This window comes from Garra rufa, chromosome 15 (genome assembly GCF_049309525.1).
Source record: "Garra rufa chromosome 15, GarRuf1.0, whole genome shotgun sequence".
Lineage (NCBI taxonomy): Eukaryota > Metazoa > Chordata > Actinopteri > Cypriniformes > Cyprinidae > Garra > Garra rufa.
In genome coordinates, this window is record NC_133375.1 from 30,031,976 (window position 1) to 30,052,255 (window position 20,280).

General features: G+C 36.1%; 1 protein-coding gene across 1 annotated transcript; it reads left to right on the plus strand.

Moving 5' to 3' along the window:
- Window positions 1-1,474: 1,474 nt before the first annotated feature.
- st6galnac5b (ST6 (alpha-N-acetyl-neuraminyl-2,3-beta-galactosyl-1,3)-N-acetylgalactosaminide alpha-2,6-sialyltransferase 5b) lies at window positions 1,475-18,973 on the plus strand. Its single transcript, XM_073819346.1, has 5 exons — window positions 1,475-1,717; window positions 2,397-2,573; window positions 15,831-16,240; window positions 17,970-18,077; window positions 18,175-18,973. The coding sequence occupies exons 1-5, from the start codon at window positions 1,703-1,705 to the stop codon at window positions 18,395-18,397; spliced, it is 933 nt and encodes a 310-aa protein (XP_073675447.1). The 5' UTR covers window positions 1,475-1,702; the 3' UTR covers window positions 18,398-18,973.
- The last annotated feature ends 1,307 nt before the right edge of the window (window positions 18,974-20,280 follow it).

Sequence of the window (20,280 nt, forward strand, 5' to 3'; positions counted from 1 at the left end):
ATCTAGCAAAACGATCGGTTGTTTGCTAAAAAAAAATTACAATTTATATACTTTTTAACCTCAAATGCTCGTCTTGTCTAGCTCTGTGTGTAAGTGTAGAGATTAAAAAGTACATCAATTGTAAATGTTTTTAGAAAATAACCGATCGTTTCGCTAGATAAGACCCTTCTTCCTCGGCTGGGATCATTTAGAGCCCTTTGAAGCTGCATTTTGGAAGTTCAAACTCGGGGGCGCCATAGAAGTCCATTATATGGAGAGAAATCCTGAAATGTTTTCCTCAAAAAACATAATTTCTAGGCTATAATACAAAAATGCACACAATTAATAGTGACTGTAGAAAGCAAAAGCCGAATCCTGGACATTTGGCCGATTTAGGAATGCTGTCCGGATGCATTTTTGTCCGGGGAAAAGAGGATGTATGGTCACCCTAAACTAAATTATAAACACATTGATTTGTAGTGCACATAGTTTTACGGTTTACTGCACGTTGTAATTCTTTTCCTTATTTCACTGTAGAGTGTTTTTACGACACGTAATCAGTCAGCCATATTGGCGGCACTAAACTTAAATAATGCCACTGAGCTGAACTAAACTCACATATTCTTACATTTTGTTTTGGGGTGTACTATTCGGTCAGTACATTTGGAGTACTATAGACTGCTAAGTGTTATGACAAATGAAGGAGAAGAATGCAAAAAACTGACCGAGGACCAAAAGTCGTTTGTGGTTGGCCAAACTGAACCAGGATTTCCAGGGCAAGAATCTTGACAACATTTGTGCTTGTTCTTATCATTTCCGGTCAGGCAGATGAAATATTAGGCTAATATTTTAATTAATACTGCTCATACGTATCTTTACCACCTGTTAACTTTTGTTTGTCAGAATATTGCACCCTTTCCTGCTTACTTTGTCCTTCTTTATATGATTTAGCAGCTTCTATACGTTTTTTCCCATGGTTTAGACAGCATAAATTAGCAGAACAACGTATTCAGTAGTACATTAACTGTGCAATCCATGCTGTTGTTTACATCCGAGTATTGACAATATGGCCACGCATCCAGGTAACAATAACAATAAGATCCTAATTTGATGTTGTTTTACATGAGGGAGCACTGTGATTTTATATTGTTGAACAGCTGTCAAAATCAAATTTATATACAAATATTAAAAGGAGGAAGAATACATTAGCCCAGTTTAGGATGTGAAACCTAAGCACACTCTCTTAAGCTCTGGCACACACACACACACACACACACACACCCACCCACCCACCCACTATCTATCAATCTCACATTCAGGACAGTTGTACCGCACCCACTCAAAAAAATTCAACTCGCCCATTTTAATGAAAGTATCCACTAGCATTTCAGGCTTTATGGTGACATTCTTTTACTACGTAAACATTTTACAATATAGGCTAATTCCATCTCGGGTTACAATATTTAATGATATTTAATGATTTAAAACAATTTTTAAATTAATTGTAAGGGGTTGAGACTCGGCGTTCTTTAAGACCACGGGTGCGCGCAGCAGTGTGTGGACGGATGACTGTAGATCTGACAGGGTTCAGTTGAGCTTCAGTATGAGGATGTGTGCGCAGAATTGCTGGGTGGAAGATGTGAAGTGTGGATTTGTAAAGCTGCTGTCGTTGAGGCTGAAGAACACGCCTGGACTGAACGGACAGAATTAAACACTTCACAATATGAAGACGCGAACGGTAGCGCAAACTCTCTCTGACATTATACAGTAACTTTACAAACATTTACCATGGTACGTACTTTCCGCCACAGTTTCATATTACTAGAGTTGTTGCTACTGGAAAAAGGTAAATAGTGATGAATATGTACATTTCTCCAGATATTCATAATCGTTCTGCTTTTTTGTTTTTGTTTACATTTTGATGACAGTTTTGTCAATGGCAAGGTGTACGAAGTATTAATAACCTGATACTGTTTTGGTGGAAACCGCGGTTACCATGGTAAACTGTTGTAAGCATGAGTCTAATCATTTACCACAGATGCCTGAATGATTAATATATCAAATGGAAACGTTTTTGTTATGAATATGTTGCTAAATAATATTTGGTGAGCACGTTCTTGTGTTCAGATTGCTAGGTATATAAATGAAATTATATAATTCAATTTAAATATAAGTAATATAAATATATTTTTCTTAAAGTTAACACATCTTACCCTAACGTTGGGTTATTTTTTTTAAACACACTATAGCTGCTCAATCAGTTCAATTTCATTGTAAAGCTATGTATCAAACCTTTTCCTCCTATACTGTTATACTGGTAAATGAGCATTCATTTATTGATGCATCTATCAGTAGAAGCACTGATGGAAAATAATCTGAGCATCCTCAATAAAAGTTTCTTATTCCTCTTGTTTCAGCGTCATGGGATCATATTGATTGGTGTTGCAAGCGTGCTTACAAGCTTATTGCTCCTGTACAACAGCAGTTTTACCGACACACCAGAAGATCAGATGCAGCCAGATGGACATCAGATGGATGATCTACAACGGCAAACATCCCACTTAGAAGGTTACAGCAGCATCATTGATCACAAGGTGACTTACTTTCATTAGGTCTGTAAAATGCTTGGTAATATGGCACTTCAAAATTTAGAAACCGACTGAGATTAAAACCTTAAAAAATATTTATTTAGAGCTTCTTTTTTTTTTTAGATCTTTTGTGAAATTGCATAATTCACTTTAACGACTTTTGATTTAATTATTAAAATGTAAAACCTTTTTTAAATGGGTCATGAGATGAGAAATATAAGAGGTATTTGTACTATTAAAACATCCTGCAAGTTTCATACACTCAAAAATAAAGGTTCTTTAAAAGGTTCTTCACAGCGATGCCATAGAAGAACCATTTTTGGTTCCACAAAGAACCATTCAGTCAAAGGTTCTTTAAAGAACCATCTCTTTTTTACCTTTTTGAAACAGAAAGGTTCTTCAGATGCTAAAGGTTCTTTATGGAGCCATTTAGACAAATAAAGTTCTATGGCATCTAGAAGCACTTCTGTTTTTAAGAGTGTAGCTTAAAACGTCCTCCTCATAGTAAACAAAGCATTTATTTATCATTTATCAAGCTCCAAAATTTGGCTTGTTTGGATCAGAGGCGCAAGGTGATGTTCCCCAGGCACAAACATTTGCATAAACACCGCCTCCAAAGCAAGACATCGCCATATAGTCATCTTCTCACCATAGGCCCTGCCCACTGAATGCGAGTGTCACGTCACATCACATCAAAAGCAAATAGAAATGTGACCCTGGACCACAAAACCAGTCTTAAGTCGCTGGGGTATATTTGTAGCAATAGCCAAAAATACATAGTATGGGTCAAAATTATTGATTTTTCTTTTATGCCAAAAATCATTAGGAAATAAAGTAAAGATCATGTTCCATGAAGATTTTTTGTAAAATTCCTACTATAAATATATCAAAATGTAATTTTGGATTAGTAATATGCATTGTTAAGAACTTAATTTGGACAACTTTAAAGGTGATTTTCTCAGTATTTTGATTTTTTTGCATCCTCAGATTCCAGATTTTCATCTTAACAAACCATATATCAATAGAAAGCTTATTTATTGAGCTTTCATATGATGTATATATCTCAGTTTTGTAAAATTAAACCTTATGACTGGTTCTGTGGTCCAGGGTCACAAATTACAATCAGTGCCGCCATCTTGTCTACACTGGATACAGTTTACAGATTCGTTTTCTGACACAGTCCACGCATTTCAGTCTGTTGTCAATAGGACAAAATGAAGTGAAAAATTGTTTGCTTTGACACGTTTGGTTTAAACAGCTTGTTCACGTCTTTGTACAAATATCATAAGGACCCCAGCATAAGGAATAAGTGGATAGTTTATTTTAATGGCATCCCAGATTGTATCTGAGTATGGATCGTAGCATTTTGCTTTGTAAACGAGGCACAGTGTCATGGAGAGTTCACAAAGAAACATTTGTTGAGAGATAAAGTGGTACTAGATTTGACTGCAGCTGCATCACAAACTGTAACTAAATTATTTCATAATGCTTTGTCTGGAAATCACCGTATTTTTATCATGTTGTCAAAACACTTACACGCATTAGTGAGGGGCCATTGATACGATACTGTTTCCTCTGCAGTGACGTTAGCCAATCATAACAGTGACCGATTACTTAGAAGCATTAAAGGACTTGTTCTTAAAACAGGTCATTTTAGAGGGTCAGAATGAGGGTTGAAAATTATAATTTTCCACATATTTATTTATTTATTTTGTGCAAAAAAATGTATTAACATTATAAGTAAACCTCAAGACAAACCTCATGGACAAGAGCTCCATAAATGTTTCACAGACATCTGGATATCAGAGTAAATGTTTACCTTAAAATCCATAATCTCCCCTCTCAGACTGTATCTGACCTTTGCACAAAAACTTAATTGTTCACAGAATTAAAATTTGCTCACCCATGCATAAGCCTGTTTAACTGTGGACGAGTCAAGACATTTAGATAATTTTCCTTGTATAACCCAAATGTGAATCCTTATTTTTCATCAAACAATTTTGAGGCAGTTGCATTTCTCCTTAGTCATCAAATAATATCTTTAGGCAGATAAGCATTATTATATTGGCACTTGCATTATATAATATGCAGTGCACTGTAGGGGTGGGCGGTACACCGGTATCATAGTTAACACCGGTGTGGCATTGCGCCACGACATGGATTTTCTAATACCGTCAATACCGTAATAAATCTATTATGTGCCTTGAACGGCTGCATTTACATCAACAATAGCTCATTCTAAATAATAAGGCACTAAAGTTTAATTTGCCTGCGACTGGTTGTCAATTGCATGCGCACATACAGTCAGTGCGTTCACACCAAACGTCAAGCGAGCATGCGCATCCCGTCACTCACTCTAGTTTATCCGCGGGAGGTTTCCCCATCACTCGCGCGAATAACAACACGGCGCGATTGACATGGCGGAGATAAATACGATCGCTGCTTTGTTCCTGTAGTGCAAGTTCTAAATGCACCGAAAAGCCAAACGCCGAAGTGTCTAGGCTCACAGCAAAGTAATGTATCAGAGACATATCTCATACCTCATTCCTTCTATAAACAAAGTGTAGATAGTATAAGTAAGAGATTGATCGCAGTACAGAGAGTGTCGTTGATTATAATAGAGCTTTGTGATATCGCAAACTAAGATGAGGAACAGCTTTTAATATTTTTATGGGAGTTTTTAAATGAGATATTAATTTAATACAGCTGTTAAATAAACGAGACGTTATTATTAAGTGACTTAGATTGTCTGAGAATAACACTATGCCCGATTTTGGTCTGTTTCGTAGTCACAATTTATTCTGGAACAAGACACACTGCTGTGTTTAAATGAAGATGCGCCGTTCTCCAATCAAACACAGCGGTGTTTCCTTTATAAGTGAACATGCGTTTTAAACTAATCTAGTGAAATGATTCAATTTCCCATTCATAATGAGAGTCACTTGAATGAACCATGTGTTCTAACGAATCAAATGAACAATACGATTCAGTAAATAATTTCAGTGTCTTGCCGCCACCTGCTGACAGATCCTTTCAGTTATTGAAATCTTAAATACTTGTGGATTCCAAATTTTATTTTAAAAACACTAATCTCAACATGAATTTATAGATTTAATTGCACTCATGGCACCTCTGAGCCTCATTTTCATGGACGACACTATAAAAATTAAGACAGAAATCTTGCTGATCATTATTACTTGCTGAACTATTACTAGCACTACCTCATAGGGGTTTCAGTTCAATTAACAAATTGACTTGACTGGAGAAGCCACATCTCAGTGGCTCTTATTCATCAGCATTGAAGGGCCTGAGTTGGACCGTTTCAATGGCCAGAAGGTAGTTGAAGTGTTGCACTCACACACAGCAATGGCTTTGAGAGTATCGCTCTAGAACAGAGACAATATTTGTGATCTTCTTAACAAGACCAGGAACATAATACCGTGATATTATACCGGCACCGTTCAAAAGATGAAAAATACCGTGATATAAATTTTAGGTCATATCGCCCACCCCTAGTGCACTGTAATATAAAGAAGGTTTGGCCATTTTTCTTTCTTTCTTTCTGTCAGATTTTTGTGTCTCCTGTCTCTCTGCAGTTTTCCATGATAAATCAGGTGCAGGCATTTAAAGCTTTTTAAATTACACCATCCAGTGATGCTATAATTTCTTCCTTCACTCCTGATCAGATAAAGTGGGAAGCTGCAAGCAGGTGTTGTCAAGCTTTGGCCTCATCTTGAGGCATTGTAATCACCAGAACTATCAAGGATGTAAATCTGTCTCTCAGTTCTCTGTCTTTCTTCTGTTTTTATTTTTCACCTGTGCTCTATAATGTCACAAAGGATTTGGTTTAACACTATAACTGTGTAGAAATGCTGTTTACTCCCCATGGGTGTTACAAATTTACATATTATCTTTGTAATTTTTATACACTACCAGTCAAAAGTTTTCAAACAGTAAGATTTGTAATGTTTTTTAAAGAAGTCTCTTCTGCTCACCGAGCCTGCAATTATTTGATCCAAGGTACAGCAACATTTTGAAATATTTTTATTTTATTTAAAATAACTGTTAAAATGTAATTTATTCCTGTGGTTTCAAAGCAGCATTACTTCATTCACATGATCCTTCACAAATCATTGTGATATTCTGATTTGCTGCTCAAAAAACAATTATTGTTATTATGTTGAAAACAGCCAAGTAGATTTTTTTCAGGCTTCTTTGATGAATAGAAAGTTCAGAAGAACAGCATTTATCTGAAATAGAAATCTTTTGTAAAATTATAATTGTCTTCAACATCACTTTTGATCAAGTTAAAGCATCCTTGCTAATTAAAAGTATTGATTTCTAAGATTATAATAATAATAATGTTTCTGGAACAGCAAATCAGCATATTAAAATAATTTCTGAATGATCATGTGACACTGAAGCCTAGAGTAATGATGCTGAAAATTTAGCTTTGATCACAGAGATAAATTACATTTCAAAATATATTCAAATAGAAAACAGTTATTTTAAATAGTAAAAAATATATTACAATTTTACTGTTTTTGCTGTGCTTTGGATAAAATAAATGCAGGTGAGCAGAAGAAACTTCTTTAAAAAAACTAAAAAATTGTACTGTTCAAAAACATTTGACTGCTAATGTACATAGTTTGTGTAAAAAGAGATTACACACTGATTACTTGCATATGAATATCAGGTAAAATTGGATGAATTTAGGTCTATTTCATGAAAGCTCTGCATTATTCACTCACCTCCCGTGTGCTTTCTTTCTTCTTTGGAAGATAAAAGGACATTTTTGATGAATGTTTACACCGCTCTCCTCCATACAGTAAAAGTGGATTGAGACCAGGGTCTGGTCAAGCTCCAAAAAGAAGCACCAGAGAGCATCATTATGCACTATAAGGCTTCTGAAGTCATGCATTCGCTTTGTTTCAGAAACAGAAGTGCATAGTGTAAAGAACATACTTGCTCTACAGTCATGGTCATCATTCACATTTATCCTTTTGTTTTTTGCAATATAAAGAGAGTCACATTTGTTTTGAGATAATGATAGAATGTATTTTTTGGTGAACTATACCTTTAATATGGGTATGATGAAACATAAAGCATCTAAATATAAAACATCTAATAGAGCTGTGTTCTTGTTAGTGAAAACTTTTATGTTTTTGACGTCTTTGTCATATTTAGATTTGACCCTGACAATACCTGTGCTCATCAAAGTAGTATTCTTCAAAGTCGATCTCATACTTCTCACTGACAGACACGGCTCTCAAGTCTACCAGTTCTCATTAGTCAAAAGAGCACTCCTATCTGAGCTAATAAGAGCTTCAGGATTCAGAGCCAGGCTTTAATGGATACTCCGTGGAAGTAATTTTGTAACAGTCAGAAGCGGAAGATTTGCTCGTATTAGTGCAAATGAACAGCCAGCGTAGAAGATCGCTAAATGGCCTACAAGTCTTCATCAAAAATCACATCCATTTTCTAACCATCAGTGGAAGGAAATAGTTTTCCAATTTCATTTCGCCCTGAAGAGCAGCTGGAAAACATTCAGAGGATCTGTCTGATGGGAAAAGCTAATTTTGAAAGGTGTGATGACTATGATCCAGCGTCGACCTACTTTTGGCAATGTAGTGTATGAATTAAGTCACCTTAAAATATAATATGTTGGATATTTATGAGATTTATGACATTGTTGATTTGGTCATCTAAAGCTCTATTGCCACTTTAAAATCTAGAATATTGTTAAATGTAATCTTTAGCAAATCTCAAAATAAATATTTGTTGTGTTGCAGCATTTAAAATGTACATTTAATTTATTTTTATATTATGAAATTACTACTTTTTAGAGTTTATCTTTAATTTACATACATAAAATAGTATAGAATGTAATATCGACCACCGATATTTTCATATTGTTGCATCCCTGCTAATAAAATAGTGATGCAAACTTGATGCAAACTCAATTAAATGTTCAAAAACTTTTGTACAGGGACTGTGTTTTTCCATAAAGGCTAATGACCTGAATCCGTTTTTTTTTTTTTCTCAGAAAGGTTCTCTGAAATAGAGAGGGAGATTGCTATTAGAGTAATTATGATCATATGTCCCACTGGAGAGAGCTTAAGAATGAGGATGTTAATGAGAGAATAATAAGTGTGGATGGTTATTTACTGGGCCTGATTTGTTCGCTCTCCACTGGGCTATTATCTCCATGGAAACAACCCTGTTTATTAAGGCAGAAGAAATTTAATAGAGTCTCTATGGCTAAGAGGCAGAGATACCTGCATGTCTAAGGGCGTACAGCTTCACTTGCATTAAAAATGAATTATCTTTTACTGTGGCAGGTCTGTTGTGCCACTGTGCTGTTACTTTACTGACCCCATTTTGGCCTTTTTTTGTCTTGAAGTCATGTATAATTTAGTTATTTCAGCCTGACTATAAATTGGATTAAGCATTATTTTGCAAAAATAGAACAATAATGTGTTTCTAGAGTACATTTAGCATAAGGATACAAAGCTTTCCTGCCTCCACTTTTTATAGTTTGAAATCAGTTGAATTGTTCTGACATATTGATAAATAAACAAGATGATTTTTGGTGACCATTATTTTGATTACATAAAATGGTTGGACTCTGTGAGCTACTGGTACTAGCTACTGTTGCTATTTTTATCCCAATAAAACTCAGAATACACAACTCGGAAATTAAAACACTGATACAATGACCACAGCTGATGAAAGAGCTTATAGGTGGTGATGGATATAAGCGTAGGTTTAAACCAAATGCAGTACCATCAATTTTCCCCACAAGGAGTATAAATGCCGCTGGATATTGCGTAAAATCAGTGCTGAAAAGCTCAGTGGCTGCGCACCATAACAAGTGTTTTATTTTCCAAATTGCTTATTCCGAGTTGTGTTGAGGTAAAAAAAGCAACAACAGATAGTACCTATAGCTCACCAAATGCAACTGTTTATATAATTAAAATAATGGTGACCCCCATAGTCCAAAATATGTATAAAACAATGTGGATTTTCAAAATAACGTAAATCTTTTATAGGTTTTCTACTAGATATTTTAGTAAGAGACATCATTTACAGCAGGGGTTCCCAACCTTTTTTACTCCGGGGCCCCCCTCCTTCTCCGGCCAATTTTGCAAGGCCCCCCTATGCCTGACATGTCATCTTATACTGTACTTCCACAGTAAAGAAAAAAATAATTTATTTTTAAAACTTTTTTATTAACCAAAACATTTGTTTTGCCTTAATTATTCTTCTACTGCATGTTATTAAAAAAAACCCTCAAAATTCAAATAAATTTTTAATTAAAACTTCAAATATACCTTATAATCTTTAAAGAAAACCTCTGCTCAATTCTAACTTTTAAAATTATTTTACTTCAGACATTCTTTACAACTTAAGAGTACTTTTTCTTAAATAAGTGAACCTGCTCTACAACAGGGAGATACCAAAAGACCACTAAACCTATCCCTTTGAACTTGACTGACTGAATAGCTACTGTTTGTATCCATTAAAAAAATAATACACGAATTCAAACTACAGCAAATACATTCTAAATATGTTGAAACACATCGATGTGAAGGTTCGACCAAGACGGGATCAGTGAACTCTGTCAGTGCGCGCCTGATACTCATCAACACCGAGCCTCACTCCTCTTCTATGGTGAGCATCTATTATAAAACACTCACATTAATTTGGACAACTAGGCAAATGTTTGTAATTTCACGCAAAAATACGATAGGGATCAGAGCCCCGAGAGCGCGCATAGTTTGTGAATCAATAGCAGACTGCGTGTCTCATGCACGAGTGTGATTTACACGAGACATTAGGCACGCGCAAGTTCGTTATTATGACACTAATCGTTTTTACCTTTTACCTTTACGACGGTTTGCTTCATGCATGCAGCCGAGAGATGTAACATTAGTTTGCGTACAGCATTTGGAAGTTTTGAGCCGCCATTCAGTCTGTATTTAACAGTGCGATGAGGCTTGCTGCGCCGAGTCTGAAGCAATCAATCACAGAACACGAGAGAGGCTGTGCGTTTATTATTCTCATTTAGCGCATTAATAATGAAATTAAACAATTATAGGATAATATTTACATTAATTTTAAGATATTTCGCGGCCCCCCTGGAGGATCACTGAGGCTCCCTAGTGGGTCGCGACCCCCCGGTTGGGAACCGCTGATTTACAGTATATTAAGCCATATACAAGTCTTAATACTGTTTTTTTTTTATAAACTCTTAAGTAAATCTTTCCTCGTAAATGAGGGGTTAGAATGCTTTCCCTTGAAGCTTTTCTCACAGATTGGTTCAGTTTCCGTAGTGTTGATTATGCTGGGGAGATTCAATAATGGAGCTAAAGGTAACAATAAAGGTAAAGGGAGTCTTTGTGGACCAGGCACTTTGATCTGTTCTGCCCTTTCAATGTGTTTCCATGCATTCATTTGCCAGCGATTTCATTCACACCGTTAGATCATGTCTCCATGCCGGAAATATTAGACCCAGCTCCGGATGCCAGATCCTGTCAGAAAATATCATTTTTTTTTTCTGATAACAGAACAACTAGTCAGTAAAATTGTCTTAAGGCAATTTTCACACTGCAGGCAAATGTGGCCCAAATCCATTCTCTTTGCTCAATTGTGACTCAGATCTGTTTTTTTATGACAGTGTGAACAGCACAAACCACATGGAATCTGATCTTTTCAATTCTAACTTGTGCCACTTCCATATGTGGTACTAAATCTGATACAGGTCAGATGTTTTGCAGTGTAACCGCAGTGTGAACAGCCATATCGGAATTCATGCGACTTTTAAGTTACTCTAGATCAACATTTGTCACGATTCTGCGCACATGGGAGACACTTTAAACTTACTCAATAGCCTGCGCATAATTTGGCCGGCTTCTGCAGCACACTATAAATAAACACATATGCTGTATGCCGGTGCACTGCACAAGTGTTGCCAAGTCCACAGTTTTCCAATGAATTGAACTTTTTTTTAACGTTTTTTAAATCTGTGGGTGGAAGCGACACCACTAACAGGATATTTACCCCCTGCAACACAATAAGGCTAGTTTTGGACTAGTTTTGAAAAGTGATTGGGTGGATTTTGTTGGCAACCCTGCTCATATTGTTTGTTTGTTTGTTTGTTTTGCGTATACAGGTCATTTCTGAACCACGATATTGGCCACATTAAAAAGAACAATGTGAACAGCTATACAAAAAATTGTATCTGTGCAAAAATTGGAGTGTGAATGTAGCCTTATACCCAGAATGAAACCAGCTATGAAAAATTACTGCTTCACAACAACATCTCGTGACATTAAAAATCTTGAAGATATTTTAGCCATTTGTCATCTTTAGAATTTCTTGTCATCTCAGCCTTAGGATTTTCTGTGCCCTAGTGTTTACTCTACTTGTCTGGCAGGTTTATTGAAACAAGAATTGTAAATAAAATTGCACCATTTGGATTGTTGAATGGCAGTCAGTTGGTACGCTGCCAAATCTACCAATGTTACTTGTCCAGTTCTAGAAATCGAAACAGATAGTGCCAATAAATGTGCATACAATCTCCATTATGTAGAGAACTGAGGAAAAAAATTCCTTAAGGTTTCTTTAAAATTTAAAATCTAGCCATGGATATATCATTGAACCCACATCACATCATGCTTTGACCATATCATCTTTCAGATGATAATTAAATAAACCAAATGATTGGCCTGTTTTAACTGTTTATGACAATTATATTAAAAACCAGCATACAGCTTTCTTTGAAAACGTCTAAAAACAATATAGCTTATCTTAAGAAAACAATATAAAATGTCTAATATCTCTTTTGTAGCTCAAGAATGTCTCAGTAGTCGGCTCTGTTCTTCAAGAAGGACTATCTTGAGGTTGAACAATGTAGTTTCATCTCTCTACGAAGTTCCTGTTATTGTTTTCCGGTGTTTGTTCATGCAACTTTCTATGAAAAGGCTTGAACCTCTCAGTGAATTTCCTGAAGGTCGCCGACACTGATCACACTGATCTCTGACACACACAAAAAAGAAACAATAAACAGAGTCTGCTCTTTTAAAAAGCAAGACTGTTCTTTCTTGGAATTATTTTGACTCCATTATAACCTCCTGAAATAAAATAAAATAAATAGCTAAACTGTAGTCCGGTGTAAGATAATCATCTTAGGCCACCCACCCCATATCCTAATTATGAGCTTGGCCCTCAAGGCAAGGTTTCTTCCTCATGACTTCTTCCTGTCTGGGCTCATTCAAAATGAATGAGCTAATTCACAATGTATCCATCTATTTTTCGATAATAAGTCTACATCTCTAATAGCTACATTTGACCTTCATCTCAGTTTTAACCTGATATTATGCATGGAAAAATAGAAACATATCTACCACGTTAGCTCTGAAGTTGCATATTTTGGCAATAAGATTTAAGAGTATGATTAACAATGCAACAATTCAGTGACAATTTTCATTGTTGGTACTATTAAAATACAATGAAGTCTACCGACTTCCTGACCATTAAAGTGTGTTCCCTGGTCAGAATCAATAGTGTCTGACATTATCCATCTGGGAACGATTTCTCAAACCAGTATTTAGCTGTAAAGACAGCAGTGCCTATTGATAGTGAAATTCTGTCAACTAGAACCAAAACATCCTAATAACCCTTGCATTTCATAACGAGTTATAATATTACATTAAAATTCACAAAACAGTCCTGAGGGTGCACATTTTCCCCAACTAAATAGAATAGAGTCGCCAAATTGTGTTTTTGACATCACACATCTGTCCGTTAATTTACGCTTCCGCATTTCCTAAAATTCCTTCATCCATATTGTTTAGACATGAACACATTTAAAAACGCCTGAGTGTCCAACACACACTGTGTATCTGTGTGACCAGATAAAGAAGCAAGGTTCGGAGTCTATTATCCATCTGATAATTTAGGTCCAATTAAATCCAAATGAACTGAGAATAAGATTTTTAGTCCATTGTTACTGCTAATCCTACCTTGCATTCCCCATTGTCCACAAAAGAGGAATTAGATTTGACAGCTTTGCCAAAAATGATGTTTGGCAATTTTAGTTTCGTAGACCACTTTGTAGTCGCACGTCCTGCTGTTCAGTAGACAATAATGCAACACAGTGCTTTTACAAATTAGTAGTTAACTTTAAACATTATGAAGACTTGCTTTGCAAAGCCAAATAGACTGTCTGAACTGACTGTCTGTCTGAACTAAACAAGGCAAAAGCATTGAGTCATGGTGTCGGTTGCGGTGAATAATACCCCATAGTCATAGTTGTACTGATTTTCCTGTTCTTGGTTTAACATAGATGTCATGTAACAATGCAAAATATTCCCTCATATCTGATATACCTAGCACAAATTTCTCAAAAACTGTTCCAGCCTCAGGAGTCTAGTCACTGAGCCCTAACCTTTAACAACTTTTAAACCAACTACGCCTGTAGTTAGAACCTCGAAAAGAATCTTTTTCTCAAAAAGAAGTTTTGAAGAAATCATATGTGTTCTAGCATCCTCACAACAGCTAGGTGTTACAGTATACACCCTAATGAACCAATATCTTTCTACATATTTTTGCAAAGACTGGTGATGAAATAGCCGTTACATGTTAAAGCAGTAGTTCACTTTCAGAACAAAAGTTTACAGATAATGTACTCACCCCCTTGTCATCCAAGATGTTCATGTCTTTCTTCAGTCGTAAAGAAATTATGTTTTTTGAGGAAAACATTTCAGGATTTCTCTCCATATAATGGACTTCTATGATGGCCCTGAGTTTGAACTTCCAAAATGCAGTTTAAATGCAGCCTGAAAGAGCTCGAAATGATCCCAGCCGAGGAAGAAGGGTCTTATCTAGCGAAACGATCGGTTATTTTCTAAAAACATTTACAATTTATATACTTTTTAATCTCTACACCAGAGTACAGACAGAGCTAGACAAGACAAGCATTTAGGGTTAAAAAGTATATAAATTATAATTTTTTTTTTTAGAAAATAACTAATCGTTTTGCTAGATAAGACCCTTCTTTCCTCAGCTGTGATCGTTTAGAGCCCTTTGAAGCTGCATTTTGGAAGTTCACACTCAGGGGCACCATAGAAGTCAATTATATCGAGAGAAATCCTGAAATGTTTTCCTCAAAAAACATAATTTCCTTATGACTGAAGAAAGAAAGACATGAACATCTTGGATGACACAGGGGGTGAGTACTTTATCTGTAAATTTTTGTTCTGAAAGTGAACTACTCCTTTAAACCCGTGAAAAGAGCTGGTAGCATTGACCAAAGCCCATTAGCAACGTCAGTTACGAAAAAAAGTTCTAGAAATCTCTCAAATGACCAGTTTCTTGTGTCATTGAACCTTTGGAAAATAACCTGATGAAATCGCTCCCACTCAGAGCCTGAGACAAGATGATAATTTCCCATTTACCTGTTGTTTAGTAAGCTGAGAAAATAACGTGTGCAAGAATTGGTGCAAACTGCTGTCCCACAACCTAAAAAACATTTAAAAAGCATATAAGTATTCAAATCTTAGATGTTTACTAAGATCTTTTTAATGTCTATTGAACCCCACAATAATCTTTAAAATATCAGTAAGCATAATTTATATAAAATCATAATTTAGTCGGTACTTGCAACTGGGAGGTGGCTGTCCCAAACATTTACGAAAATTATATTGGATTTTTTTTTTTATTATTCCATTGTTGTTTTTAACAATATCTTTTAAATATTTTTTAAAGTACAAAAAAAATGGATGGGTTTATCCTTTCATCTTTTGCTCTCATAATTGTATCTTTTAGATTTCATACAAAATTAATACATCTTTTCTATAATGGACATGTTTTTAATATCTGAATTAGAGTCATTTTGATATTTAATGTGGGGTGTAGAGTCAAAAATGTCTGGGTAGTTAACTCTGTAGAGTTCATTATAAAGCTTGATAGCTTGAAAAATGAAATGTTCTACATATTCTACCAAAATATATTATCATTATTTCTTAAAAAAATGAGCAGCGAAGCAATTTTGTTTTCAAAATATTTTTAATATTTAAAATGATGTCTGCCAGATCAAAGTCAGTCTGCCGTATACAGTATGTCATTTTGTTGTTCAACTAACCGCTAATAACCACCAAATTTAAGCTACTAGATCATTCCTTTTTTATGAAACCAACTTGAATAAATGATATTATGTACATGAAATCTAAAACTTCTCATCATTGTCTCCATCCTCAGCCTCTTAGGATGCATTGCAAAAGTTGTGCCTTAGTGACCAGCTCTGGCCACATGACTGGAAGTACTCGAGGTGAGGAGATCGACCATAAGGAGTGCGTCATCCGTATGAACGATGCTCCAACACGAGGCTACCAGAGGGACGTAGGCCAGCGAACGAGTCTGCGCGTGGTCGCACATTCAAGCATGCAACGTGTGCTACGAAACCGCCACGAGCTACTCAACTCTAACCAGAACACCACCTTTATCTTCTGGGGGCCTGGAAACTACATGCGACAAGACGGTAAAGGCCTTGTCTACAACAACCTGCGTCTGCTTAAGCAGATGATGCCTAAACTACAAGTGTTCATCATCTCGAGGATGAAGATGCTGCACTTTGATGAGCTCTTTAAGAAAGAAACAGGGAAAGATAGGTGAGGATGGTAATGTTTCTTTGTGTTAGCTTACCTAATCAGCTTACTCACCCTCATGACATCCCAGAAGTTAATGTCTTTCTTTCTTCAGTCGAAAAGCAATGACGTTTTTTTAAGAAAGCGTTCCAGGAGTTTTCTCTATATAGTGGACTATAGTGGGGATCAACAGGTTGAAGGTCCAAATTGCAGTTTCAAAGCAGCTTCAAAGGGCTCTAGTCTACACGATCCCAGCCGAGGAATAAGGGTCTTATCTAGTCATTTCTTTTCGACTGAAGAAAGAAAGACATGAACATCCTTGATGACATCAAGTAAATGATCAGGAAATTTTTATTCTGGAAGTGAACTAATCCTTTAACTATAAATGCAGCACGGCGGGGTTGTCAACTAATGTGCAGACCACCAGAGCCTGCTGGAGGCTTGGTATCGCTGGCCCACAGGGCACATGGCTTGGCATCAATGCAGATTAAGGGTTAGGAGAGGATCAGTGCCAGCTGGAAACAGCTGCCAGCTGGGATGTACCCAATCAGACACAAACTGCTCAGGGCAAAATGCTCACATGTTCTTAAACTCTTGAGTTTTTTTCTCTCCGTTTGTGAATCTCCTTTATCTCCTTATATCACTCTTAACTTAATCTGTCTCCCATTGTGAGTCGCCTAAGCTGTCCATTTAAACTAAAACATTGTAACTGTGATGCTAAAAATGTTTTTTTTTTGTTAGAAATCTAAATGTTTTCAAGAAAACAGCATGCATTGCATTGAATTTTTGTCTAAAGTAAGTCTAAAAAAGTCTCTTATGCTCACCAAGGCTGCATTTATTTGATCAAACAATCAGTAAAAACTAATATTGTGAAATATTATTACAGTTTAAAGGAGCATTTGATCATCACAGCTACAGGTGAAGTCAAACGTTTACATACACCTTGCAGAATCTGCAAAATGTTAATTGTTTTCCCAAAATAAGACGGATCCTACAAAATGCATGTTTTTAATTTATTTAGTACTGACCAGAATAAAATATTCCACATAAAAGATGTTTACATATAGTCCACAAGAGAAAATAATCGTTGAAAATAGTTAAACTGCCCGCTGTTCTTCAGAAAAATCCTTCAGGTCCCACAAATTCTTTGGTTTTCAAGCATTTCTGTGTATTTGAAGCCTTTTCAACAATGACTGTATGATTTTGAGATCCATCTTTTCACACTGAGGACAACTGAGGGACTCATATACAACTATTACAGAAGGTTCAAATGATCATTGATGCTCCAGTTTAAAAAAGTAATGGATTAAGGGGGGGGGGGGGGGGTGAAAACTTTTGAACAGAATGAAGATGTATGCTTTTTTATTTTGCCTAAATATCATATTTTTTTCAGAAACTACAGAAGATACTTGTTTACCAGAAGACAAAATAAGCTAAATTTACTGATCTTAAAATTCAAAAAGTTTTCACCCCCAGCTCTTAATGTTTCCTTCTGAAGCATCAGAGAGCGTTTGAACCTTCTGTAATAGTAACTTATGAGTCCCTCAGTTGTCCTCAGTGTGAAAAGATGAATCTCAAAATCATACAGTCATTATTGGAAAGGGTTCAAATACACAAAAATGCTGAAAAACCAAAGAATTTGTGGGACCTGAAGGATTTTTCTGAAGAACAGCAGGCAGATTCTACAAGGTGTATGTAAACTTTTGACTTGAACTGTACATAAATGAGCTTTTTCTTTTTTTGTGTTGTTCAGAAAAAGGTCCAATTCATGGCTCAGCACGGGTTGGTTCACCATGGCGATTGCAATGGAGATTTGTGACAGAATCAACGTCTATGGCATGATTCCTCCTGAGTTCTGCAAGTGAGACTTTCTTTTCCATATTCACCATAATGCTGCTGGAACACTGTTAGATATGGTTTATGACCGTTTCAGATACTCATGTGATTGTTCTTCTCAGGTTGCCCAACCTCGAGCCCTCAGTGCCGTATCACTACTATGAGCCTGCGGGGCCAGATGAATGCAAAATGTATCTCTCCCACGAGCAGGGCCGGCATGGCAGCCACCATCGTTTTATCACAGAGAAACGTGTCTTTGCTAACTGGGCACGTATGTTCAATATACACTTCTATCAGCCAGACTGGAGACCGGCACCTGTTACAAAGAACAGCACAGACTCCTGAGGTTCAAACACTGGATGTTTCTGGGACTCAACCTTACACATTATGAATGAAAGTTTATGCTGATGTTATTAAGGATTGAAAAAGAAACACCTTTAATATGAGGTACTTGTTGGACATTTTTGCTGAACATTTTATTGCAAAAGCTGTGCTGAATGAAAATGTTCAAAGATTGTTAAGTGTGACAAGAACAAACATATTATTATTCACGTTACTTATTAATCGTAACCGTGTGATCCACATTGGCTCATAATTCAGAAAACTGGGTTACTGTATAATTATATCTCAATTTCTGTTTCCAGAAATTACTAGTTATATATCTAGGCCATATTGTTCTCCATGTGTAATTTCATTTAAATTATACATAGAGCCTCAATAATTTGTGCTGCGTGGAGAGCGTCAAGCACGTAATGTTACAAATTATTTCTCTCAGTGGCATCTAAAGAGAACCATTTACAAATTGTCCATTTTGCAAATGACACTTTTATCATAGGGCCTCATTAGATTTGTTTGATTTAGTTTTTGTACATGTGAAAAAGATGTTTATCTCCTAAATTAAGCTGTAAATATAGATTTATGCTAAAACTGTAATGTTCTCTGGTTCTGTACTTCAAATCAAAGGTTCCCGGAATGTTCAATGCCAGGACCCACCAAGGTAAGTAACTGATCTTGAGACCTACCAACAACCTTAGAGTAAATATAAAGGAATTTTTTTTGTCATTCTATTGCTACATATATTTAATATGTATATTGTCATTGACATTATCTAGCTTTAGTGAGCCATATGCTGATTCACTAGCTGCTCTGACTGGGAATCAGGTATTAAGACTTGTATGGCTCATTATAACAAATGATATCTCTTACTGAAATATGTAGCAGAAAACTACATTACATTATTTAAAAGATCCACATTGTTTTAAACATATTTGGACTGGGGGGCACCATTATTTTGATGACGTTAAGTGGTTGCACTAGCTGAGCTACTGGCGCCACCTGTTGCTATTTTTTAACGTGACACAACTCTGAATACACAACTTGCCACATTTCACGGCTCTTGGTTGTAATTTTCAATAGAACGGTCACAAGATAAGTTATTCAAGTCTTAACTGATTTCCTAGCGATAAGAAGGAGGAGAAAAGAATGGGAAGATGCCTGCGGACAAATAAAACATACTAAAGATCCGCGTCTTTGTTCTCTCTACTTTAGCTCGGATGCCTTTGAGGCTTTAAAGGAGTAGTTCACTTTCAGAACAATAATGTACTCACCCCCTGGTCATCCAAGATGTTCATGTCTTTCTTTCTTCAGTCGTAAGGAAATAGTTTTTTGAGGAAAACATTTCAGGATTTCTCTCCATATAATGGACTTCTATGGTGCCCCCGAGTTTGAACTTCCAAAATGCAGCTTCAAAGGGCTCTAAACGATCACAGCCGAGGAAAAAAGGGTCTTATCTAGCAACGCAATCAGTTATTTAAAAAACAAATTACAATTTATATACTTTTTAACCTCAATTGCTCGTCTTGTCTAGCTCTGTGTGTACTCTGTGTATTCTGGTTCATGACAGTTAGGGTATGTCGAAAAACTCCCATCTCATTTTCTCCTCCAGCTTCAAAATCGCTACATCGCTGTTTTACCTTTTTTTGTAAAGGGACTTTGATCTTATTTTCACGTTCACTTTGTAAACACTGGGTCGGTACTTCTGCAGCGGTGTTAGACGATTTTAAAGTTGGAGGAAAAAATGAGATGGGAGTTTTTCGACATACCCTAACTGTCTTGAACTGGAATACACAGTTCACGCAGAGCTAGGCAAGATGAGCGTTTGAGATTAAAAGGTATATAAGTATAATATAAATAGAAAATAACTGACCATTTCGCTAGATAAGACCCTT

Coding starts and splice junctions, on each gene's coding strand:
- st6galnac5b (XM_073819346.1), top strand. Junction 16,241..17,969: donor AAAGAAACAGGGAAAGATAG/GTGAGGATGGTA, acceptor TGTGTTGTTCAG/AAAAAGGTCCAATTCATGGC. Junction 18,078..18,174: donor ATTCCTCCTGAGTTCTGCAA/GTGAGACTTTCT, acceptor TGTTCTTCTCAG/GTTGCCCAACCTCGAGCCCT.